Here is a 27,378-nt window from a genome sequence, read left to right as displayed (position 1 = left end):
TAAGGAGTAAAAAAGCATACAAAAAGAGGACAACATAAGCGCCACATGGCCCAATATTGTTTGACAAAAATAACAGATAGCAATGTAATGACACACTCACATTTGGTGAGACACCCCTAGTGGTGTAGAAGAAGCGGCCTAGGATCATATACAGTCACCCAGCAAAGTGACTTCCAGTGGCTACTCAGCAATCTGTAGATGGTGTAAACAGATAACAAAGCCAATATGGCCTAGTATTGTATAGGCAAATGATAGAATATATGGTAATAAATGCACTCACATTTGGTGAAGCACCTCCCTTGGTGAACTAGAAACAAACTTGGATCAAACAGTCACCCAGTAGACTGAAAACCGGTGAAACAGGAACTTACAGCAATCCAGGATAGATGGACAAGTAAATGGTAATAAAGTATAGCAGCAAGTGGTAAGTATAATCAAAATTTATTTGATTAAAATATATAAAATACTATCAACGCGTTTCTCATCTAACCAGTTATGAGAAACTCATTGCTAGTATTATTTCAAACCATAGTTGAGAGTGTCTTAAATAATGATATATACTTACCGAAAGACACCCATCCACATATAGCAGATAGCCAAACCAGTACTGAAACAGTATTCAGTAGAGGTAATGGTATATAAGAGTATATTGTCAATCTGAAAAGGGAGGGAGGAGCTGAATCCCTACGACCGATAACAGAGAACCCTTGAAAAGATTTCCCGTGAGGAAAACCATAAAACCAATAGGCGATACTCTCTTCACATCCCTCTGACAAACACTGTACTCAGAGGAATTGGGCTTTAGAATGCTTAGAAGCGCTTATCACAGAAGAAATCATAAAAATCAAGCACAAACTTACTTCACCACCTCCATAGGAGGCAAAGTTTGTAAAACTGAATTGTGGGTGTGGTGAGGGGTGTATTTATAGGCATTTTGAGGTTTGGGAAACTTTGCCCCCTCCTGGTAGGAATGTATATCCCATATGTCACTAGCTCATGGACTCTTGCCAATTACATGAAAGAAACAAAATACTGAGTTATGACTGGCAATTATTTACACATTCACTGCTTTCTGTTAAATATGTTATATTATCACTAATCATAAGAAGTTCATGGCCCTTACAGTTCGATACGGACTAGATAAATTCTCTTGCATGGTGTCCACATGATCTGGTCTTATATCTATAGGCAAGTTACAGCATTTCATTATTGCACTATTGTTTTAAACCTTTATTCAAGGGTTAAAGTCTGCTCCAGATAAGCTGTGTATGACTGGGAACTAGCTGAACACACCTGGTGACCCAATGACAAAAGGTTGCCGATTGGTCAGCAACTAGCTTCCAGTAGTGCTTTGCTGCGCCTGGGCCTACCTAGGTATGTTTTCTAACCAAAGCACACCAAGAGAATGACGTACATTGAATAATAGCAGTTAATTGTCTCTTAAAACTGTACACTCTATATGAATAATGAAAAGTTAGTTTTGGAGTTCATATCCCTTTAATAATTTTCTTCTAGATAGTGTACAGTAGTAAGAAAACAAATAAAACATTACATTTTCATCTTCTCTGTAGTACAAAAGTAAAAAGGCAAATTTAAGCAGACTGTTGTGGGGGATGAGGAAAAAAAAGTCACCTACCTCTGCTTTGCAGCTTCTGCTGAAGATCTTGCTTTGATACTTCTGGGTCTGTTTGCATTTCCCCCTTAAAAGACTCTGTACAACGATCTCTGTCACTTGAGCTGGGACGATGCGGTTTGCCATCACTTGAAAATGTACGGGGCTTCCCCTCACCTGACCTAGGGTGCTTTGTGCTGTCACCAGACTCAAAATTAGGCTTTTTTTTGCCCGAGCTGGGGCGGAGCTTCTCCTCACAGGAACTAGGACTGGTTGTGTCTGTTTCAAGCTCGTCGTCCGTGCAAGTCTCTCCCACAGTCAGGATTTGGATTTTGGTGGGCAAACTTTCATTTGACGTACTAAAGAATTCAACTGGACCATCAATTCCTGGGTATAAGAGTGCAACAGATAGTACAGCAATAAGAATGAATGTATACAATTCACACAGAATAAAAGTTGTGTTTAACTCTCTAGGGTTATCCAGAGTTATCTTTTCATTTAAATCCCCAGGAATTTTTTTTAGCACATTTATTGTTTACAGCTCTCTTATTATCAGGTTATCTAATCCTGTAAATACCACTTAGTGTACATCCTCATGATATAACAAGAGTTGTGACTAAATAGAACAGAGGAAAAAAGGAACTAGCTTGCGCACAGGACCAGGGCTATTTTTACATTTCTGCAGTGTTTGTGTTTAGCTGTAATTTTTCTCTTACTGATTTACTGTACCCACACATATTATATACTTATATACTTTATCTCGCTATTAAATGTACTTTCTAAAGATACCATTATTTTCATCATATCTTATAATTTACTATAATTTTTGTTTATAAAATGATGAAAAAAAATTAGAAAAATTGTGGTGGTTTTTTTTCAACTTTGTCCCCAAACATTTAGAAATACAAGTTATAGGGCAATAAGTACAAGTAGCACTTTTTGCTATTTCCAAACCACTTTTTTTTTTCAAAATTAGCAGTAGTTACATTGTAACACTGATACCTGTCAGGAATCCCTGAAAAACCCTTTACATGTATATATTTTTTTTAGTAGACAACCCAAAGTATTGATCTAGGCCCATTTTGGTATATTTTATGCCACCGTTTCACCGTCAAATGCGATAAAATAAAAAAAAATTGTTAACTTTTTCACTAACTTTAGGTTTCTCACTGAAATTATTTACAAACAGCTTGTGCAATTATGGTACAAATGGTTGTAAATGCTTCTCTGGGATCCCCTTTGTTCAGAAATAGTAGACATACATGGCTTTAGCATTGCTTTTTGGTAATTAGAAGGCTGCTAAAGCCGCTGCGCACCACACTTGTATTATGCCCTGCAGTGAATGAGTTAATTAGGTAGCTTGTAGCGTTAATTTTAGCCTTAGTGTAGAGATCAGTCTCCCACCTGACACATCCCACCCCCTGATCCCTCTCAAACAGCTCTCTTCCATCCCCACGCCACAATGGTCACCCCAACTTAAGTACTGGCAAAAAGTCTGCCAGTACTAAAATAAAAGATTTAGTTTTGTTTTTTGATTTTTTATTATACACTTTCTGCAGTATAGGATCCTCCCCTTACCACCCAACCTCCCTGAGACCCCCTAAACAGCTCTCTAACCCTCTCCACATCTTAGGTACTGGCAACTGGCCCACTTTGCAATGAAATTGGGCTGTTATTTATTTTATCTTAAGATAATCGAATTTTTTCTGCAGTGTAGCTGCCCCCACTTATAAAGCATACCCCCCCTCCCCCTTCCACGCACGGATCCCCCTCCACTCTCCTTCCCACTCACTGCCGGTGTCGTTGTAGTCCCACCCACTCTTGCCCCCTCCAGCGATGGGCCACCCACGTCAACAACAATCTGCACCATTGCTGGCTGATACAGAGAGGGCCACAGAGTGGCTTTCTCTGCATCGGTAGCTGCCTAAAGGGTATTGCACTATGCCTCAATATCGAGGCATCGCTGCAATACCTAGAGAGCGGCTGGAAGCAATCACAATCTCTTCCAGCACTCAGTTTAATTGAGGACATGCTATGTAAGTCCTTGGTCCTTAACTGTTGTTTTTTTGAGGACGTACATAGCACATCCTTGGTCCTTGAGGGGTTTATATACCCCAGCAGGTAAAATGGAAACTGGGAACAAATTAAAGGGTATAACATTTTACAGTACACTGTCCCTTTAAAGTGATGGTAAACGATAGTCACTCGCAATCCACAAAATTAAGCCTAAGTATAATTCATCAATTTTTAATTACTTATCTTACTAATGCCCCCAACCTCTGCCAGAAGCCAAAGCAAAACGGTTTCTCCCCTAACGTTTTCTTTGAAATCCAATACCTACATCTCGCCCCTTGTAATAACTCCATCCCTCCATATATAGAGAGCGGGTGGGACCGCTTTCTATGTCACACTATCAATAAACACGGATATATGAGGGGGTGGAGGATCAAGAGGAGAGAAAAAAATATATATGACTTAGCGATTTGATTGAAAATAACAGTTTTGAAATATGCATTCCAATATTGATAAATTTACCATCACTTTAAAGGGACCGTCTACACCAGAATTATTCTTGTTTTAAAAAGATAGATAATCCCATTGTTACCCATTCCCCAGTTTTGCATAACATACAAAGTTTTGCATAACCAACCAATATACTTTTTAACTCTGTGATTACCTGGCAGCCCCTTGATCACATGACTATTTATTATCTATTGACTTGCATTTTAGCCAAGTAGTGCAGTGTTATGTTGACTCTTAAATAACTCAACAGGCATGAGCACAATGTTATCTATATGGCCCACATGAACTAGCAGTCTCTTGTTAAAAGCAAATTAAAGAGGCTGTCTGCAGTGCTTTAGAAACAGGCAGACATTTAGAGGTGTAAATGTTATAAAGTATATTAATATAACAATATTGGTTGTGTAAATGAATGTGTAGTAAAGGCATTGTCTATCTTTTTAAACAATAACAATTTTAGTACAGTATTGACTGTCACTTTAAGCATCAATATGTATACACAAATAAAAGGAATGTGAGGTTTTCTTTAAAATTGCTGTATATTGGTATTTACTTATAATACCCAAGAGTGAGGTTTTGCGTCAAAATTAAATTCTGACGAGCAGGAACACTAGCCCTAAAATTGCTGGTAACAGAGTGAACTGCTCTTATGAATGTGTGATAAATATGTTAATTAATTGTTGTCTAATTTGTCTAAACATACTACGGGCAAAATGTACTCTCCCTGCAGGGGGACAGGCTTGCAAGTAGTGAACCTGTCCACCTGCAATCACCACTTGCGATGTTGTTGCAAAACCAATTGCCCTAGAGCAGGGACTGTCAATCACCCCATACGAGCGAGTGTCGGGGTGATCGATCTCACCACCTCTAACTTGGCGGAGAGGAGCCTGCTCCACATAGCCACAAAAGCTGTAAATGCAGCTTAAAGTGATGGTAAACTCTCCCCTTTTTAAAATCAGATCTGGAATGTAAGCGCTATTTTAGATGGAGTTTAATTAATTTGCTGTAATGAAGATGCAGTATAACATGCTTTTTAATATAGATATGAAATTCAAATACTGCATGCTCCTCCACCCACTTCAAAAGTAACATTTTCTGTGAGCTCACAGATTGAATTGTTGTCCAATCAGCGCTCTCCCCATCTGGCACTTTTGTTGTAGCTAGAGCATTGATTGGAGAGTAATTCAATCATTTAGTTGACAGGAAAATTGACTTTTGAAGTGGGTGGTGTAACGTGGGGTATTTGAATTTCATATCTATATTAATAACAAAGTTATAGCGCATCTTCATTACAGCTAATGAATAAAACTCCATCTAAAATAGAGCTTACATTCCAGATCTGATTTTAAAAATGGGAGAGTTTACCATCACTTTAATAACTAGCCCTATACTAGTGTTTGTTTTGACAGTCACACATTTGGTAATATCAATATGATTCACTGATGAATATTATTTGCAAATTTACACCTTAAAAATGTACATATTTATAAGTCTTTAATTATTTTCACTTTAGAGTGACTTATTTATCAGCTAATACATTATATTATTACTGTATGCATATTTTGCATTCTTTCATACATATTTGTACACAGACACAATATTTGACTCACCATTGAAGATGACATTATTCATAAGCTTGGTAGACTGCACAAGTGGGGTCTGTTCCTCACACTTTGGGGGCTTTTGGGGCTTGGCACGACGATTTTTTGTTTCATGGTTTGGCTGGACCATAAGGATTTCTTGACGCTTTTTCTTCTGCTTCTGCTCCAGAAGAGCCCTCTATGTACCGAATAGATAAAAAAGGGATGTACTTTCAGAATCTGGTGGAAATATAACTGATACTAAGGAGTCATTACATCTTTAAGAACCAGACTGCAAATGTATAAAGGTGTACAAATAAAATCTAATAACAGAAATACATTATAAACGCACACAAAAAAAAGTGTCAATTACCCTTAGGATCCCATTTAAATTAAATGCGTGTATTATGACTGCTCTAAATGCAGCTAGTAATGTTATTGCATTGCAAAAGCTCAAGCACAAAACATAAGAAGTCTGTCAACATGTGGTTATGAGAAGCAAAAAAGTGACAAATCCCCTCAAGGAATATCAATATAGTTTAATCCAGGGCTCGATAAACCCAGGAGCCAGGGAGCCACTGGCTCCTAGAATTTTACCCCTGGTTCCTAACTTGTTGGGTTATTCTCCATATATCTATATAGAAATACCACTGTCTGACTCCTAAAAGTTTGTCAGGCTCTTAAATTTTAAACAGATTTGTTGACCCCTGGTTTAATCTATCTTTAAAGTTACAGTTAAAGGGTATGTAAACTTTAATGAATAAGTGCCCGGTTTTTAAAGGGCCAGTAAACCTAGGAAATAATGTTATATATAGTGCAGAATTATATAACACTAGCTTAGCTCCAGATTTAAAAAGTCAATAGTTAAAAAGATATCACGCAAAGAAAACAGAACACCGCTCTTGGCTCTACTGAGCGGGTCTGTTTTCTTCTGCTAAGCGCATCACGGGCATGCTGTCTATTCACAGCGCGCCCGATCGCACTATTAAAATCAATGTAGCTCGCTCCCGCTCTGGTAGCGGGCTACATTGATTTTAATAACGTGATCGGGCCGGCTGTGATTAGACAGCGTGCCCAGATGTGCTTAGCAGAACAAAACAGACCCGCTCAGTAGAGTCAAGAGCGGTGTTCTGTTTTCTTTGCGTGATATCTTTTTAACTATTCACTTTAGAAATCTGGAGCTAAGCTAATGTTATATAATTCTGCACTATGTGCAAAATTATATAACATTATTTCCTAGGTTTACAGGCCCTTTAAGAATACTATTAAAAACGGGGGCAATTTCATTCATTAAACTTTATATTGAAGCATTTATTTTAAAATACTTACCTTTTTCTTTAGGAAAACCAGACCGGCGATCCTCCGTCCGCAGCTCCTGCTGTACTTAGCACAGCAATGACGAAACCCGCTTCCTCCAATCATGGCGTGCACCCCAAAGCGTCCAGCTCGTGAGGCCACACAACGATTGGAGGAAGCCGGATTCGTCATTGCTGTGCTAAGTACAGTAGGAGCTGCAGGCTGTGGATCGCCGGTCTGGTTTTCCTAAAGAAAAAAACGGTATTTTAAAAAAATATGCTTCAATGTGAACTTTAACCAATGAAAGTGTCCCTGTTTTTAATAGTATTTTTAAAAACCGGGCACTAATTCATTAAAATTTACATTCACTTTAATGCCCCGAGATTGTAATATAAACTGTTTAATGATGTGTAATTTCATATAATTTAAACTGAAAATTTTGGGTTTTCCAATTCTAAAAAAAACAAAAAAAACAAACAAAAAAAAAAAAAAACGGAAATGCATTTTGCAAAAGCGTCAAAGCTAACCCTGATACATATCTGTCCCGAAATGGGCTCAGCAGAGGCTATCAGATAACAACTGAAAATGAATGCCGTTTTTTCCTAACATAATGACCTGTATGTCTTGGTTATTAAAAATAGCTGCAGCAAAGAAAGTGTTAAGGGACAGTATTCATTTTTTAATGTTTTTTTGTGCATTTGTATTAGACTTGTGCATGGCGGAAAAATTTGGTTCGGATCGATTCGGATGTTTTCTATTTTCGGTTCAGATCGATTCGAATTCGGAAAATTCGAATGCATTCATTTCGGATTCAAATAAAATTCGGCTGGATTCGGTTCAGAAATTCGGTATGTGTTAGGTGGGATGTGCTGTGTATTAGACTAGTATTATGTACTGTATATTAGGTGTAACTCATAGCAGAGTGATATAACCTAATATACTGTACAATACTAGTGTAATCCATGGCCATCCGAATCTACCGAATAAATCCGAACTAATTCGGTAGATTCGGTACTACCGTAATTCGGAAATTTGAATCGATCTGAATCTCCAAATTTAACAAATTCGGCCGAATTTCGATTTGTTCCGAATCAAAACGCACATGTCTAATTTGAATTACTAAAAGCCAGTGGCTCGCCTTTTCAAAAGAATGCCTTCACTACATTTCACCCCCCCCCCAAAAAAGAAACAAAAAATGGCTCCCTGTTCCTTTTTCTTCGTCTGGTCACAGATTAGTAGACAACTCACAACCAGCTCAATAGTGCCGTTTATTTTACTGTAAACACGTTCCTCGCAGGATAAAGTCAACCTGCTTTATCCAGCGCGGGAGAGAAAACTGCACATAAACGTGCTTTAAAATAAAAACCAAAGTAAACATGTTTTACTGTCCCTTTGTTTTTAAGCGTTTACATTTGGTTGTTATGTTATTATATATAGCAAAAACAAAAGGGATGTAATTGCATTACAAGTCTAGTGTCCCTTTACTACAAGTCATATTATAACTATGTGTAAATTCACATTTCTAAAACTGGCACAAAATAAATCTTACACAAGAAATACCATTATCATTACAGATGAAATTACTGGGTGGGGAAATACAGGACTTGACCTGACAAGCCCAGCAGAAGGAAGCTTTACTTTTTTTTTTTTACTTTTCTGGTGGCGGTTACCAAACATTCATTTAGCTTCTGGTGGGCAAATGAGCTCTCTCTCTGAGTCTCTTAAAGGGACATGAAACCCCCAAAATGTATTTTCTGATTCAGACACACCATACAATTTAAACAACTTTCCAATTAACTTCTATGGTCTAATTTGCTTTGTTCGCTTGGTATCCACTGTTGAAAAGCATACATAAGTAGGCTCAGGAGCTGGGAGCTAGCTGCTAATTGGTGGCTGCAGATATATACCTCTCATCTGCTTACCAAAGTGTTCAGCTAGATCCCAGTAGTGCATTGCTGCTCCTTCAATAAAGGATACAAAAAGAATGATGCAAAACTGATAATAGAAGTAAATTGGAAATTTGTTTAAAACTGTATGCTCTATCTGAATCATGAAAGAAACATTTTGGGTTTCACGTCCCTTTAAGCTTTTTTGAACCAATTCATTTTTCTAAAATCGATAAAAAGGTAAAGAAAATATCGCACAAAGATCACATCATATAAAATCACTCCATTGCAATAAAAAAACAAAAAAAAAAAAAAAAACTTTCCTTTAAGATAACAGAGAGACATTGTACACATTTTCTTTTTCTAATCAAGAATATGAAACAGTAGCAACAAAATACATTAATCATAACTGGTGTGACCCACATTCACCGTGACAGCACATGATACAGGAAATTAATCTAGACAACAGTCCCTACCAAAAAACAATGAGAACCACCATATGGGCAGCTGTATCGGATAGCAACAGGGCCATAACTGCCCAAAGAAATAAGATAGCCAACAGGATATTAAAGGGACAGTAAATACTTTGAAATGTTATTACAAAATACTTAATTATATTAGTTAAAACACTTTCAATAAAGATTCATTACTTATTTTGCCCCCTTTTCCTATATTAAGTCCGAAAATTGGAGTTTTCACAGCTATTAAACTGAAAGAACACATGGCTGGCTTCACAAAGCTAACCTTGCCCTATATCTCCCTAAATTGCCCTGTTGTCTCCACAATCAAATCTAGATTGGTTCCTCCAAATAAGGAAAGTGGTGGGTGGGGTTGAAAAACAATTGCAGCAAACAAGGCGTAAATATGTTCTAACATAGTTCAGATATGTTAATCAATTAAAAGATGCAATCAAAACGTTATAACTAAAAAAGGTGTTTCAGTGCATTAATTCTTGTTAAATGGAACAGTAAACTCCTTTCAAACACAGCTTCCATAAGAGCAAAAACACAGAAATTATCATATTTATCATAGCCGTTGTACAAAGCCCTGTGATATTAGCAAGCTGGTTTGCTGCAAAGCACATCAATTGCAGTGTTATAGGAAAAGGCAGATCTGACCAAAGAGAACACCAAAATGATGTCTTGGGAGCCTTAAGACTCTTGTAAGGACCCCAAGTGCTGGACAAAAATAGAGCACCAATCTTGAGACATGTTCTCCCCAGTACACGCAACCATAAGCTGTGCGTGTCATCTGACAGTGTTCTGTGTGCTAGCACGGCTATTGGTTTAGATGTAAAAACGTCACCTCATTGGTAGAAGAGTGCTGTGCAGTGGGCAACTAGGAGGCTCTGACTTTAGCGCTGCAGCGGCACAGACAGGGTGAGTTTAGCACCCTTTTTTTTTTTTTTTAATAAATGATCACTTAAACTTAACATTAAATTTTAGTGATGGTAAATCCTAGCAATTGTTAAACACTCGGATTTACCATCACTTTAAAGGGACAGTCAAGTAAAAAAAAAAAAAAAAGTCATGATTTAAATAGGGCATGACATTTTAAACAACTTTCCAATTTACTTTTATTACGAATTTTGCTTTGTTCTTGGTATTCTTAGTTGAAAGCTAAATCTAGGAGGTATATATGCTAATTTCTTAGACATTTTAGGCCACCTCAAATCTGAAAGCATTGACAGTTTTTCACCACTAGATGGCGTTAGTTCATGCGTTTCATATAGATAACATTGAGCTCAGGCACGTGAAGCTCCTAAGAGCAAGAACTGATTGGCTAACAATGCAAGTCTCTCAAAAGAACTGAAATAAGGGGGCAGTTTGCAGAGCCATAGATACAAGGTAATCACAGAGGTAAAAAGTATATTATTATAACTGTGTTGGTTATGTAAAATTGGGGAATGGGTAATAAAGGGATTATCTACCTTTTTAAACAACAAAAATTCTGGTGTTTACTGCCCCTTTAAGCAGAGGTGCACTTTCAAAGGGAATTTATTTTGACTGGAGTGGGGGGCCTATATTTCCTCAGCATTATAGAATTTCTAGTTTTGTGGTGATTTTGCAGAGATTGACCCTTTAAATAATACTAATGTAGTTTTTCTCTAATAAGCAATTTTACTACTGTATTACTTATAACTTCGCATTTGCCAACCCCTGTTGAGTCCTGCACCCTTTGCTTCCCTACCACCCAATCCATACATTGTATATAGCTCCTGTCACAGGTTCTCTTTTAAGGACTCAAGCTGCTATCCTTTCAGCCCCACCCCCCAGCAGATGTGGATCAACCAATGGCAGTAGATATGTGCAGACGCATTTGGCAGTTAGCAGTGCACTCAACCATTAACACTGCTGCAAAAGATGATGTTTCAACTGGTTGTCAGGAAATACCGGTCATCTATAATCTCACTCTGACCAATGTTGGAATGCTTATGGCCAAGTTGGCAACATTTATCAAATCTGGTGGTCTTGTCCCTTAGACTCAAGCCTATTAGTATATCAGTATCAGACTTATTAAAACATTAGATACATTCACATTCCTGATATCCAGCTATCTTCCTTTTGGGAGCCCTGGTTCACCTTAAGGGACACAAAAATAAAAAAAATGTGTGTAGCTGCCAATCAACAGCCTACCCAAGTATGCTTTTCAACTATGGATACTAAGAGAACAGAGCCATTTTGTAAAAAGAAGTAAATTGCAAAGTAGTTTAAAACTGCATGATCTATATTTTGACTTTAATGTCTCTTTAATATTAAGCCTGGGAGATTCTATTACTTTAAGAAACCTATTCCTTTCTAGATACATTTTCGAGTGCACACATAGCTATTATATGGCATTGGTACAGCTAGAGCACCCGGTGGGCCTGGTCAGAAATTCTTTTTTTTTTTTTTTTTTTTTTGAAAGAAGTTTTATTGATATTTTGTGACAGATACATAAAAAGGAAGAAAAGACATTAAGTTGTTTCATCACAACAAGTCCAGCAAAATGATATGCATCTTTATCTCCATACATATTACACTAATTTCATCAGTTCAGATAACATTTTATCTTAATATAATATCGAGTTTTACCTTCCAAACTATGTTACTAATCTCATCACCCCTTTCCCTTTTTAATTAACAAAGAACAATAGATAGGAAGCGAGAGCAACAACAAATAAGAAGCAAAATATTCAAACTCACTTTCGATCACATGAGTACATAATTACTCTTATCAATATTTCAATATGGCGTATATAGTTTTTGACTTAACTCTTATTCAATCAGATATATTCCCCCCAAACCCAAAAAAAAAAAAAAAAAAAAAAAGAGAATAATTAGTGTACCCCTCCCACCTTCCCCCCTCTCCCTATAAGACGGCCATCTTTATTCAAATAGCCATTCTCCTCTAAGTCTACAGTTTTCTATGTATACTGTATTATCAAACTTTTTAATTATTCGTTTCTGTTCTTCTAAATCTTGGGTTTTAACCCACCTTCCCCATTTATCAAAGAAGCGGGTGATATTAGTTTCTATATGGAACAAAGTATCTTGAAGTTCTATCAAGAATTGGTGATGAATATTTTCCTTAATCGCTATTAGGAGTTGTAGTTTTATCTTTCTTCCACCCTTTTAATATAAGATTCCTTGTTATTAGAATCACTAGTGTTATAAATTTTCTACATAATAAATGTTCTTTCTTATAGTGGAAAAAGATAACCTGATCTGCTTGTAGCCTAATTTGGGTCTCATATATCTTGCCTAGCCAATAGTTTATTTCCCCCCATAATTTTTGTATTCTTGGGCATGACCAGAAACTATGTAACAAGTTTGTACTTTGTTGCTTACATTTTATACATAATGCTGCCTCTCCGGTACCACCCCACTTGGCGATTTTCTCAGGAGTAATATACACCATCCACATTATCTTAGTATGTTGCTCCCTCATAGGGATAGCTAGCGATGCTTCTTCTACCCTTTCTATGCTTTTCAACATTATCTGTGTACTGAGATTCTTGAAAAATACATCTCTCCATTTTGCGACCCCTAGTTCAATATGCTGTTTGTACTTTCTGTTATTTATTATATTATAGAGAAGTGAGATAGAGTATTTACCCTGTTTGATTAAATTAATAACCGGGATTGGTCAGAAATTCTACTGATTCTGTACATTAGAAGTGCTGAGCTCACACTTGGGGCTCTCTCTGTGCCTAAACATGAAACAGCCACCTATTTAGCTGCTTTGTATTCTCTTTCTATTCCCTTCTACCATTTCTATCACTGTATTACATAGTTTTGGACACTAAGATCACAGGATGATCTCAATAACTATTCAAAATATTCCCGATTTCATACAACAGAGTTAAACTGCATTTTTCACATGCTGTTCTACATTACTGCTTTCCTTAGAGTCACTTTGGGATGCCCTAAAATATGTATCCGTTATATAATGAAAACGGGTGACAAATTTGTCATACCATCTTTTTATTCTTCATCACAATTTTTATTATTGATTTCCTAAAGGCATATTAAACTGAAAATTTACCATACGCTTTGAAATACACTTTCATTATATAATTTGTAGTTTTTCCACTGATCTCCGAGAGGCTGGAGTTCATTACATGGAATTCATAATCCTGAGTCTCGTACATGCTGCAGTGATAGTGTAATATGTGCAGGAGCTCATTAATACCTGTCCCTAAGTAGCCACAGCAAAATAAATAATATAAACAGCACTCAAGAGGCTTCACAACAGGTGTGCTCCTGGACTGCAAAACGATACCAATTTTACTTACAAAACAGTTATAAATGGTTTCAAGAGTTATTGTGTGTTCAGATGTTTTATGCATACATAAAAACAAATGAATGTTTAATTTGAAACAATACATTTTGTGCATTTTTTTGCAATTAACAAAGCATTCAAATATGCACCTTTTCTATGCTGCAATCAAACTCCTTATATGGAGACTAACTTGCACTCATTTCTCCATCCTACATGAGTGTAATGAACACATATATCTTTATGTGACTCAACCGCATGAAGCATATGTTGGAAGTAAAGGATAGGTATGGCAGATTTTTCCTGTACAAGTAGCTTGATTGACCAATAGAATCATTGCATGGAAAATCCACATTTAAACGGTATATGAAATGCAGACAACCCTGTTTTATCAATCGCCATGTACAGTTTTGTTGTTTGGAATAAGTTGCCTCCATCTCATGAAAAAAATAATGTCACTATTAGGATCAAAGAAGACTATTGCCCTGTAGGACAGAACGTACACACAAACATAAGTCTTGTCAGTTACTCAAAGAATTTTAGAAAGGCAAATTGTAGTTTGTTTATGCAGGTTCTATAAGTGAAGATACACAACAAATCCAATATCATGCTCAATAAAAGCCCCCAAAGATTTTGTGAGACTTCTTTCCATGCTGGCAAGTTTTTGATCATCAGGACCCTATAGAGTAACTTGCTCTGGGTTCAATACAAATGAGTACTCATTGGTCACCTTTAAAAGGAACATTAAATGGATATGAAACCCAAACAAATGAATTTGTGATTGAGACAGAGCTTACCATTTAAAAAAAAGTTTCCAATTTAATTCTATTATCAAAATCGCTTTGTTCTTATGATATTCTGTGTTGAAGAGATACCTAGGTAAGGCATTTGGAGAACTACATGGCAGGAAATAGTGCTGAAATCTAGTGCTCTTGCAAATGGATATTATTGAAAAACTGCTGCCATATAGTGCCCCAGAAATGAGCTGGCTCCTAAGCATACGTCCCTGCTTTTCAATAAAAGATACCAAGAAAAACAAAGAAAATTGATAATAGAACTAAAATTAGAAAGTTGTTTAAAATTGCATGCTCTATCTGAATTGTAAAGGAAAAATGCTGTGTTTCATAGTGCTGGGTACAACTAGAATAGCATGGTTACTACTCACTGTGATTTTCTCCTGCATCTGCAACTCGTTTTGTTTGTTTTTATTCCCTTACAAGTGCTGGTTAGTGAAGCACAGCGTGTTTATACTAGGCGCCTCCATCTTGGCGTTTAGGTATTCTTGCACTCTGTGACACAAGCGCTGCTCATTCACAGATCAGTGACAATGTTGTCTTTTTGCCAAGCTGAATCATGCACAATACAGAGCAGGAGCTGTACATTTAGTAGTAGCTGCATACCCGATGGCTTTTATTATATTTGTTACAGCACGTAACTTTTACACTGTGCAAAAAAAAAAAAAAAAACTCCCACTCTCTAATGTGCAAACTAGATTGGCCTGCAAGGTACAGCTGTTAAAAGCTGGTAAAGTTACTGATCCGTGAAAGCTCACTGCTTCTGAAACAGGATGCAACAATATGTGTGCACCACGATGGTGGGGATCAGTATAAAGATGTGCAGGTTTACCCTCCAGCACCAGTAGGGTGCTAAAATATAAGCACAATTTTAAAGAGTTGCAGGCACAGAAGGAAAACACAAAATAGCATGGTAAATGGTAACTGTACTAGGCCATGCATATAAAAAAGCAACTACTAAACATGTTAATGTATTTACATATATTTGTGCACAGCTACTCTCTATACTGATCTAATGCTCATTGGCTCATAAAGAAAACTCCCCTGGCTCTCTCAGGAGGGACACATCTTTATCAATATGATAACAAAGTTTTACTAAGAACTGGGATGTTCATTAGTTAAAAAATACTATTATAAAAAGGTACTTTGACGCCAAATGTGTATTACTCAAAAAGTATTTGTACAAATTACATGATACATTGAAAATCTGTCGCACTCAGAACATATCGAAATATATTCTCTTTACCTGGTTATCCAGCTTCAGTTTGCGGAGCTTTGCATGTTCATCCTCCATGATGCTGTCAAAGTAATGGGAAAGATCTGTGTAAGCTGGTGAGAGACATAAACCCTGGATCTCTACAAGAACAGAAGAGGTAAAAGGCAAATATTCCCTCATGTCTTCATATTAAACATGGTAAGTAATAAAGTCATCAAGAGAGATGTGAGATATATGTGTTTAAGCTCTTGTACAAGGTGGCATAGACCGGTGAAACACGTTGAGCACAATAAAGGTTGTATTGCTATACTTTTACACAGGCATAAAAACACCATATCCAACTAATATGAGGCCACACATACACTTAACACCCTTTTAATACAGATATCTAATCCTAATGTCCTTTCTGAAGATGTAGGTCCTTTCTCGTAACCTCTGTGTAGTATACACGTGCACCCAGACACCTAATGTTCATCTTCTTCTAACACACATATCAGGATATGTACATCCTACATTATGCTAATACTAATATATGACAAACACTGAGAATGTCAATACTGCAGTATTGGTCATAGAAAGGCTATGTAGACAGGATTCAACTGCAGAAATCAACTTTCCAGTCAGGGTGGTAGAGACATAAAGTCCATTTGAAGGGGTATTCTTACAGATGCTTTAAATACAATTAACTATTTTTAGATGCTTGTATGAGTACATTGTTCTTTTAAAGGGCCATAATAGTTGAAAAATTGCATGCTCTAATTTATTAGAGCATGTATTTTTTAAAGGGCCAGTAAACCCACATATAATTTGGCTGCCAACATGTATGTTTCCTAATTATTTTATGTTGCCTCCTGGCTTTAACTTTGTTGAACCCTATTAATACACAGACCATCGTCTTCTAATACACAGAACTTCGCCTCCTCCAATTACACATCAAATCTAAACCCCTCCCTATACACACACACACACAAGACTAACCCCATCCTAATAAAAAGACATCCAATGCCAATTTCCTCCTAACATAAGGACATCCAGGCACCTAATACTATCCTCCTCCTTCTACACAGACATTCAGACACCTAATGCTTTCCTCCTCCTAATACACAGAGACCTAATGCTATCCTCCTCCTCCTAATACACAGACACCTAATGCTATCCTCCTCCTTCTAATACACAGACACCTAATGCTATCCTCCTCCTTCTACACAGACATTCAGACACCTAATGCTATCCTCCTCCTTCTACACAGACATTCAGACACCTAATGCTATCCTCCTCCTTCTACACAGACATTCAGACACCTAATGCTATCCTCCTCCTTCTACACAGACATTCAGACACCTAATGCTATCCTCCTCCTTCTACACAGACATTCAGACACCTAATGCTGTCCTCCTCCTAATACACAGAGACCTAATGCTATCCTCCTCCTCCTAATACACAGACACCTAATGCTATCCTCCTCCTTCTAATACACAGACACCTAATGCTATCCTCCTCCTTCTACACAGACATTCAGACACCTAATGCTATCCTCCTCCTTCTACACAGACATTCAGACACCTAATGCTATCCTCCTCCTTCTACACAGACATTCAGACACCTAATGCTATCCTCCTCCTTCTACACAGACATTCAGACACCTAATGCTATCCTCCTCCTTCTACACAGACATTCAGACACCTAATGCTGTCCTCCTCCTAATACACAGAGACCTAATGCTATCCTCCTCCTCCTAATACACAGACACCTAATGCTATCCTCCTCCTCCTAATACACAGACACCTAATGCTATCCTCCTCCTCCTAATACACAGACACCTAATGCTATCCTCCTCCTAATACACAGACACCTAATGCTATCCTCCTCCTAATACACAGACACCTAATGCTATCCTCCTCCTAATACACAGACATTCAGATACCTAATGTTATCATCCTCCTCCTCCTAATACACAATTCAGATACCTAATGTTATCCTCCTCCTCCTAATGTTATCCTCCTCCTCCTAATACACAATTCAGGTACCTAATGTTATCATCCTCCTCCTCCTAATACATAATTCAGATACCTAATGTTATCATCCTCCTCCTCCTAATACACAATTCAGATACCTAATGTTATCATCCTCCTCCTCCTAATACACAATTCAGATACCTAATGTTATCATCCTCCTCCTCCTAATACATAATTCAGATACCTAATGTTATCATCCTCCTCCTCCTAATACACAATTCAGATACCTAATGTTATCATCCTCCTCCTCCTCCTAATGCACAATTCAGATACCTAATGTTATCCTCCTCCTCCTAATACACAATTCAGATACCTAATGTTATCATCCTCCTCCTAATACACAATTCAGATACCTAATGTTATCCTCCTCCTAATACACAATTCAGATACCTAATGTTATCCTCCTCCTCCTCCTAATACACAATTCAGATACCTAATGTTATCCTCTTCCTCCTCCTCCTAATACACAATTCAGATACCTAATGTTATCCTCCTCCTCCTAATACACAATTCAGATACCTAATGTTATCCTCTTCCTCCTCCTCCTAATACACAATTCAGATACCTAATGTTATCCTCCTCCTCCTAATACACAATTCAGATACCTAATGTTATCCTCCTCCTCCTAATACACAATTCAGATACCTAATGTTATCCTCCTCCTCCTCCTAATATACAATTCAGATACCTAATGTTATCCTCCTCCTCCTAATACACAATTCAAATACCTAATGTTATCCTCCTCCTAATACACAATTCAGATACCTAATGTTATCCTCCTCCTCCTAATACACAATTCAGATACCTAATGTTATCCTCCTCCTCCTAATACACAATTCAGATACCTAATGTTATCATCCTCCTCCTCCTAATACATAATTTAGATACCTAATGTTATCATCCTCCTCCTCCTAATACACAATTCAGATACCTAATGTTATCCTCCTCCTCCTCCTAATATACAATTCAGATACCTAATGTTATCCTCCTCCTCCTAATACACAATTCAGATACCTAATGTTATCCTCCTCCTCCTAATACACAATTCAGATACCTAATGTTATCCTCCTCCTCCTCCTAATATACAATTCAGATACCTAATGTTATCCTCCTCCTCCTAATACACAATTCAGATACCTAATGTTATCATCCTCCTCCTCCTAATACATAATTTAGATACCTAATGTTATCATCCTCCTCCTCCTAATACACAATTCAGATACCTAATGTTATCATCCTCCTCCTCCTAATACACAATTCAGATACCTAATGTTATCCTCCTCCTCCTCCTAATACACAATTCAGATACCTAATGTTATCCTCCTCCTAATACACAATTCAGATACCTAATGTTATCCTCCTCCTCCTCCTAATACACAATTCAGATACCTAATGTTATCCTCATCCTCCTCCTAATACACAATTCAGATACCTAATGTTATCCTCCTCCTCCTAATACACAATTCAGATACCTAATGTTATCCTCCTCCTCCTCCTCCTAATACACAATTCAGATACCTAATGTTATCCTCCTCCTCCTAATACACAATTCAGATACCTAATGTTATCATCCTCCTCCTCCTAATACACAATTCAGATACCTAATGTTATCATCCTCCTCCTCCTAATACATAATTCAGATACCTAATGTTATCATCCTCCTCCTCCTAATACACAATTCAGATACCTAATGTTATCATCCTCCTCCTCCTCCTAATGCACAATTCAGATACCTAACGTTATCCTCCTCCTCCTCCTAATACACAATTCAGATACCTAATGTTATCATCCTCCTCCTCCTCCTAATACACAATTCAGATACCTAATGTTATCCTCCTCCTAATACACAATTCAGATACCTAATGTTATCCTCCTCCTCCTCCTAATACACAATTCAGATACCTAATGTTATCCTCTTCCTCCTCCTCCTAATACACAATTCAGATACCTAATGTTATCCTCCTCCTCCTAATACACAATTCAGATACCTAATGTTATCCTCTTCCTCCTAATACACAATTCAGATACCTAATGTTATCCTCCTCCTCCTAATACACAATTCAGATACCTAATGTTATCCTCTTCCTCCTCCTCCTAATACACAATTCAGATACCTAATGTTATCCTCCTCCTCCTAATACACAATTCAGATACCTAATGTTATCCTCCTCCTCCTAATACACAATTCAGATACCTAATGTTATCCTCCTCCTCCTCCTAATATACAATTCAGATACCTAATGTTATCCTCCTCCTCCTAATACACAATTCAGATACCTAATGTTATCCTCCTCCTCCTCCTAATACACAATTCAGATACCTAATGTTATCCTCCTCCTCCTAATACACAATTCAGATACCTAATGTTATCCTCCTCCTCCTAATACACAATTCAGATACCAAATGTTATCATCCTCCTCCTCCTAATACATAATTTAGATACCTAATGTTATCATCCTCCTCCTCCTAATACACAATTCAGATACCTAATGTTATCCTCCTCCTCCTCCTAATATACAATTCAGATACCTAATGTTATCCTCCTCCTCCTAATACACAATTCAGATACCTAATGTTATCCTCCTCCTCCTAATACACAATTCAGATACCTAATGTTATCATCCTCCTAATACATAATTTAGATACCTAATGTTATCATCCTCCTCCTAATACACAATTCAGATACCTAATGTTATCATCCTCCTCCTCCTAATACACAATTCAGATACCTAATGTTATCCTCCTCCTCCTCCTAATACACAATTCAGATACCTAATGTTATCCTCCTCCTAATACACAATTCAGATACCTAATGTTATCCTCCTCCTCCTCCTAATACACAATTCAGATACCTAATGTTATCCTCATCCTCCTCCTAATACACAATTCAGATACCTAATGTTATCCTCCTCCTCCTAATACACAATTCAGATACCTAATGTTATCCTCCTCCTCCTCCTCCTAATACACAATTCAGATACCTAATGTTATCCTCCTCCTCCTAATACACAATTCAGATACCTAATGTTATCCTCCTCCTCCTAATACACAATTCAGATACCTAATGTTATCCTCCTCCTAATACACAATTCAGATACCTAATGTTATCCTCCTCCTCCTAATACACAATTCAGTTACCTAATGTTATCCTCCTCCTCCTAATACACAATTCAGATACCTAATGTTATCCTCCTCCTCCTAATACACAGACATTCAAACACCTCATACTAACCCCCTCCTAATACACAGACAGCTAGTACCAACTCCCTCATAATAGACATCCAGACACCCAATCGTGCCCATCTAAATATCTGTGTATTAAGAGGTGGAAGCATGAATGCGTTTTTAGGAAAGTCATTTATGTGTATATATTTCTACTAACGTAACAAGGTAACCATCTGTGTATTTGTATGCGTGTAAAACAAAGTGAGAGCAGTTAGTTGCTAGGCAGGGCCAATCCTAAATGTCTGCATCAGCACTATACTGTACCTCCCCATACTGAGCGTGCGGCTCGCCTCCTGCCTTATGACAAAATATATAGTCATCTCTCTCACTGTACCTGGACACGTTACTCCGGTTCCCTCCTCTCTCCATCCCGGAATGTCTGTCCCGTTAGCCGATCATTCCCTTAGCAACCAGCTACAGTGCTAGTTACAGAACTCTGCAGCGTTAGCGTCCGCCGTTGGCTAGCAGCAGTTTAGCGTCACTCCTTATTGGCTGAAACAATTGGAGACGCTTCCATGGGCGGAACTACCTCGGTGACGAATTCATTAACCGATAGTTTTCAGCCTCTGTGGTACTGGTAACTGCGTTTAAACCATGTTAGAGACAAGAGAGTATATGTTATTTTAAGCATCTGGTATTTAGTGACAAGAGGTATCTTTGAAAGCGGAGGCAACTTTGTTAAACTTAGGTAACTAATGTCACATGACTCAGGTGGTCACATGGTACAGAAAACTGGAGGAGACAGCTGATTGAGTAGTGTTCGATTAATATGGTGCAAACTTTTTTCTTTCCTGTGAGGTAAATGCTGGCAACGTTATTCGTGCCTTGAATTTGAAGTAGCAGAAAGACTGAGAATTTAGAACTGAGTTTGTGAAAAATTGTGGAAAATACCCGTCTTCAATTTAGTATTATGTTTTATTAGTTTAGCATAAAATGGCTTTTTGTGATCGCAGATGAATAATATAACAAAAAATAAATAACATAAGATCAATGTAATGACTCTTTAGCTATGTACAGAATCTGTCCCGGATTTATCTAGTCGTGATTATGACGGAACTAAACAAACACTTAGGCGGGTAGTTATCAACGTGTCAACTTTGCTGCCTTCGCCGGCCCAATACGCCTAAGCTCGCCTCACATCGCCGCCGCGGACCTGAAAAATTTCGCCTAAGTTATCAAATAAAGCTGTCAAAAAGCCACAGGGCGATGAGCAGCGGACTGTGAGAGTTATCACTCATCCGATTTCGCTGCTCTTCGGCTTTTTCCCAGCTTTATTGCTAGCCTGTCACTAAGCACTCACACTAATTACACTGTTCTACCCCCTATACCGGAGCCCCCCGCAACTAAATAAAGTTATTAAACCCTAAACCGCCGCTCCTAGACCCTGCCGCAACTCTGATAAATGTATTAATCCCTAAACCGCCTCTCCTAGACCCTGCCGCAACTCTGATAAATGTATTAACCCCTAAACTGCCGCTCCCGGACACCGCTGCCACCTACATTATACCTATTAACCACTATCCTGCCCCCCCTACACCGCCGCCACCTATAATACATTTATTAACCCCTATCCTGCCCCCCACTACACCGCCGCCACTGTAATAAATTTATTAACCCCTAAACCTAAGTCTAACACTAACCCTAACACCCCCTAACTTAAATATTCATTAAATAAATCTAAATAATATTTCTATTATGAACTAAGTTATTCCTATTTAAAACTAAATACTTACCTTTAACCTTTTAACGCCGTTATGCCGTTCTATTCCGTCATATTTACACTGGGCTTTAAAGCCGTTATGACGGAATAGAACGTCATATCAAACGGCTGTCCTGAAGCCTTCTGCGCTTCAAGGACTTGATCGCGGTCTGGAGGGCGTTCCTAGGGTTGTAGGGACGCCCCCCAGATGCGATCCAATAATTGAAATCTCGCGATCGTATGCACGATCGCGTAGTTTCAATTTGTCTACATCGGAACAGGTGTTCCGATGTAGACACTTTAACCCTGTCACGAAAGGGTTAAAATAAACCCTAATATAGCTACAATATAAATAATAATTATATTGTAGCTATCTTAGGATTTATTTTTATTTTACAGGCATCTTTCAATTTATTTTAACTAGGTACAATAGCTATTAAATAGTTATTAACTATTTAATAGCTTACCTAGCTAAAATAAAGAGAAATTTACCTGTAAAATAAAAACTAACCTAAGTTACAATTACACCTAACACTACACTATACTTTAATAAATTATTCCTATTTAAAACTAAATACTTACCTGTAAAATAAACCCTAAGATAGCTACAATATAATTAATAATTACATTGTCTTGAATCGGCGGGATGAAGATTCAAGACCCGGCTTGGAAGATGACATCGCCCAATAGAAGACTTCTTCAGCGCCTCTTGGAAGATGACATCGTCCGGATGGAAGACTTTTTCAGCGCCGCTTGGAGGATCACTTCTGCCGGTCCGGGTCTCCTCTTCAGTTCCATCGGTGGCTCGGCTGAGTGAAGACGACTAAAGGTAGGATGATCTTCAGGGGATTAGTGTTAGGTTATTTTAAGGGGGGTTTGGGTTAGATTAGGGGTATGTGGGTGGTGGGTTTTAATGTTGGGGGGGTTGTATTTTTCTTTTACAGGCAAAAGAGCTGAATTCTTTGGGGCATGCCCCACAAATGGCCCTTTTAAGGGCTGGTAAGGTAAAAGAGCTTTGAACTTTTTTAATTTAGAATAGGGTAGGGCATTTTTTTATTTTGGGGGGGTTTGTTATTTTATTAGGGGGCTTAGATTAGGTGTAAGTAGCTTAAAATTGTTGTAATATTTTTAAAATGTTTGTAACCTATTTTTTTTATTTTTTGTAACTTAGCTTTTTTTATTTTTTGTACTTTAGTTAGTTTATGTAATTGTATTTAATTGTAGTTATTTGTAGGTCATTTATTTAATGATAGTGTAGTGTTAGGTTTAATTGTAACTTAGGTTAGGATTTATTTTACAGGTGATTTTGTATTTATTTTAGCTAGGTAGTTATTAAATAGTTAATAACTATTTAATAACTATTCTAACTAGCTAAAATAAATACAAAGTTACCTGTAAAATAAATATAATTCCTAAAATAGCTACAGTGTAATTATTAATTATATTGTAGCTATCTTAGGGTTTATTTTACAGGTAAGTATTTAGTTTTAAATAGGAATAATTTATTAAAGTATAGTGTAGTGTTAGGTGTAATTGTAACTTACTTTAGTTTTTATTTTACAGGTAAATTTCTCTTTATTTTAGCTAGGTAAGCTATTAAATAGTTAATAACTATTTAATAGCTATTGTACCTAGTTAAAATAAATTGAAAGATGCCTGTAAAATAAAAATAAATCCTAAGATAGCTACAATATAATTATTATTTATATTGTAGCTATATTAGGGTTTATTTTAAAAGTAAGTATTTAGTTTTAAATAGGATTAATTTAGTTAATAAGAGAAATATTATTTAGATTTATTTAATTAAAATTTAAGTTAGGGGGGTGTTAGGGTTAGTGTTAGACTTAGGTTTAGGGGTTAATAAATTTATTACAGTGGCGGCGGTGTAGTAGGGGGCAGGATAGGGATTAATACATTTATTATAGGTGGCGACGGTGTAGGGGGGGCAGGATAGGTGTTAATAGGTATAATGTAGGTGGCAGCGGTGTCCGGGAGCGGCAGTTTAGGGGTTAATACATTTATCAGAGTTGCGGCAGGGTCTAGGAGCAGCGGTTTAGGGGTTAATAACTTTATTTAGTTGCGGTGGTGTAGGGGGGGACAGATTAGTGGTGTTTAGACTCGGGGTACATGTTAGGGTGTTAGGTGTAGACAGTTCCCATAGGAATCAATGGGATGTCTGGCAGCAGCGAACTTGTACTTTCGCTATGGTCAGACTCCCATTGATTCCTATGGGATCCGCTGCCTCCAGGGTGGCGGTTTGAAAACCAGGTACGCTGGGCCGGAAAAGTGCCGAGCGTACCTGCTAGTTTTTTGATAACTAGCAAAAGTAGTCAGATTGTGCCGAACTTGTGTGCGGAACATCTGGAGTGACGTAAGAATCGATCTGTGTCGGACTGAATCCGGCGGATCGAAGTTTACGTCACAAAATTCTAATTTTGCCGGTCTCTGGCCTTTGATAACTAAGGCGAATCAGCCTCGCCACAAATACGCTGGGGAATTCCAGCGTATTTGAGGTTGACGGCTTGATAATAAGGCCTCTAAACCTAACTAGGTTAAGGTGTCCAAAACGGAGGTGCGCCAAATATAGATAGACAATGTAAAATGAACCTTATTAGCCATTTAAAAAATAAAATGTAGTATTATAATCAGAAATTATGCCAATAAAAATTGAGCTCTATAATAAAACTTAAATCTTGTCTAAGAGAAAACCTACACGTCCGTGTATATATTATATGGTTCCTGAAAGAAATTGTTAAAATCCACAACAGTAGTGATAATATTTACAAATGTCCAAATATAAACTGTCCAGATGCGTATATCCAAGGAGGTACAGAAGATGGGCAGCTCTCTCCAGTAAAGTGTAGATACAAACAAATCCTGAAAAACAGAAAAACGACAGGCGCTCTTGGTGTAGTATGTCCTATACAGACATCAGAAGAAAAGACAGAGATGGAGATATACTCACAAGCGACGTTGCACATGCAGTGCAATAACAGATTTGCAAGCTGATTTGTATCCCGCATTGGGAGTGTCATCGGAAGCAGCCACTGTGGGGAGCCTCGTTCTGACCTCAAGCGTCCATAGCCTATGCGAGTCAGCCGAACGGCTCTGAAGCTTCGGCCTGTCTATTATTGCACTGCATGTGCAACGTCGCTTGTGAGTATATCTCCATCTCTGTCTTTTCTTCTGATGTCTGTATAGGACATACTACACCAAGCGCGCCTCTCGTTTTTCTGTTTTTCAGGATTTGTTTATGACGGAACTGCAGCACTTCCCCAGCAACATAAACAAACCAAATTCACCAGCCACATAAAGCTTTAAATAAGTGTAATCAGTCACAATATATCCACAGAAATCACATTCTGATACCCCTTCCACCCAGTGGCGTATTTAGGTTTTGTGCTGCCCTAGGCACTTACAATTCTGCTGCCCCCCTAAGTTTTAGGCTGTTTTTGGTCAGGCTATAATGTGACAATATATATATATATATATATATATATATATATATATATATATATATATTATCAGAATGATGCTACTCTGTGCCAGACTTTAATATCCTTGATTACTACAAGTTTGTGTAGTTGTTTGCAATATATTAGAGTTTTGTTTGCTAAAACTTTGAAAACAATTAGGGACATTTTTGGTTGTCTTTTCAATGGCACCTGGATGTCTGAACTAGTTCAACCACCTAAGAATTGAATGCAGTATTTTTGTAACATTGTAAATGACTCTGTACAATCCTATTAGCGACAGCCATTTTTCAGACTTTTTTTTTTAGGTTTTCATATGTAGAGTCCTGTGGAAGCAAAAATGTAACAGTTAATGCAGTAAACAGTAAAACTAATTCATTATTAATGCAGGTATGTTCCTATTTCTCATTATATCTATTCCTGCCATGTAGAGACATATAAATAAAAAAAAAATGAGGATGAGGTATGCCACAGGATCCCCCCCACCTCTCAGATACCCCGCCCGTGTGCCAGACCCCAATTTCACTGCAATCATATCAATCATCCCTTCTTAATGCTTTCGGCTAGCGTAGACTGCTCGAGTCACCAGCTAGCTTCTGGCTGCGTCTGCTCTTTATTCCCTTATGGGGAAGTACGGGCGGTCTTACTGGGCAGTCTTACTGGGATTTGCCCAATTAGGCAACATCTTGCCCAAACTGCACTGTTATTTTGATCTCCTTCCGTGACCTCTCCGAGTTGTTCTGACTTGGTTTTATTGTATCTAGGGAGGGATGATGCACTTCCTTCCCTGTCCTGCCTTTATACCTTCCCCACCCCCCAGCCAGCAAGGTAATCTCATCTCTCTTGTCTTACACTAGCCCCACCCTCTATTGTCCCTTCCAGCTCAGGAGCCCATCCCTTATGACACTCCTGTCGCAATTGCTCCCTACCACCCCCTAGTTAGACCACCGTATCACGACTTAGGATGAGGTATGCAACAGGATCCCCCCACCTGCGTACCAGACCTCAATTTCACCGCCAACAAAGAGACCCTCTTTTCGCCAATACCTAACTAGCTACCCTTAGTGACCTTTCCATACCTTTATCATATCCTCCAACATCGCTCTGATGTCCTGTAGGAACTGATTGTTACCCGTGTCATTGAGATGTACTCCGTCCGGTCTAAATAACTCCTCCCTCTTTGCCGCTATCAATGGGTGTTCCATTGCTAGACTCCCAATACTTCTCACTGCCTTGGCTGCTATTTTCTTTATCTTTCTTCTGGACCTGTATCCTGCTCTTTGTGTGTCTGTGTTTCTCCA

At 37.9% G+C, this 27,378-nt stretch overlaps 1 protein-coding gene across 2 annotated transcripts in view; it reads right to left on the bottom strand.

The window, feature by feature from the left end:
* LOC128663897 (tubby-related protein 3) overlaps positions 1-21,525 on the bottom strand; it is a 49,397-nt gene extending 27,872 nt beyond the window's left edge. Inside the window, exons 1-4 of one of the 2 annotated variants that reach the window (XM_053718466.1) lie at positions 21,240-21,525; positions 15,696-15,805; positions 5,743-5,911; positions 1,637-1,999 (exon numbers count right to left, since the gene is read on the bottom strand). In XM_053718466.1, coding sequence (XP_053574441.1) covers positions 1,637-1,999; positions 5,743-5,911; positions 15,696-15,743 — 580 coding nt within the window. In that variant the 5' untranslated portion in view covers positions 15,744-15,805; positions 21,240-21,525. The remainder of the gene's footprint in view (positions 1-1,636; positions 2,000-5,742; positions 5,912-15,695; positions 15,806-21,239) is intronic. The other variant, XM_053718465.1, reaches the window with a different exon arrangement.
* Positions 21,526-27,378: the final 5,853 nt, after the last annotated feature.

This window comes from Bombina bombina, chromosome 6 (assembly GCF_027579735.1).
Source record: "Bombina bombina isolate aBomBom1 chromosome 6, aBomBom1.pri, whole genome shotgun sequence".
Taxonomy (NCBI): Eukaryota; Metazoa; Chordata; class Amphibia; order Anura; family Bombinatoridae; genus Bombina; species Bombina bombina.
The sequence above is the reverse complement of the archived record's forward strand: the minus strand, read 5'-3'. Positions and strand labels throughout refer to the sequence as shown.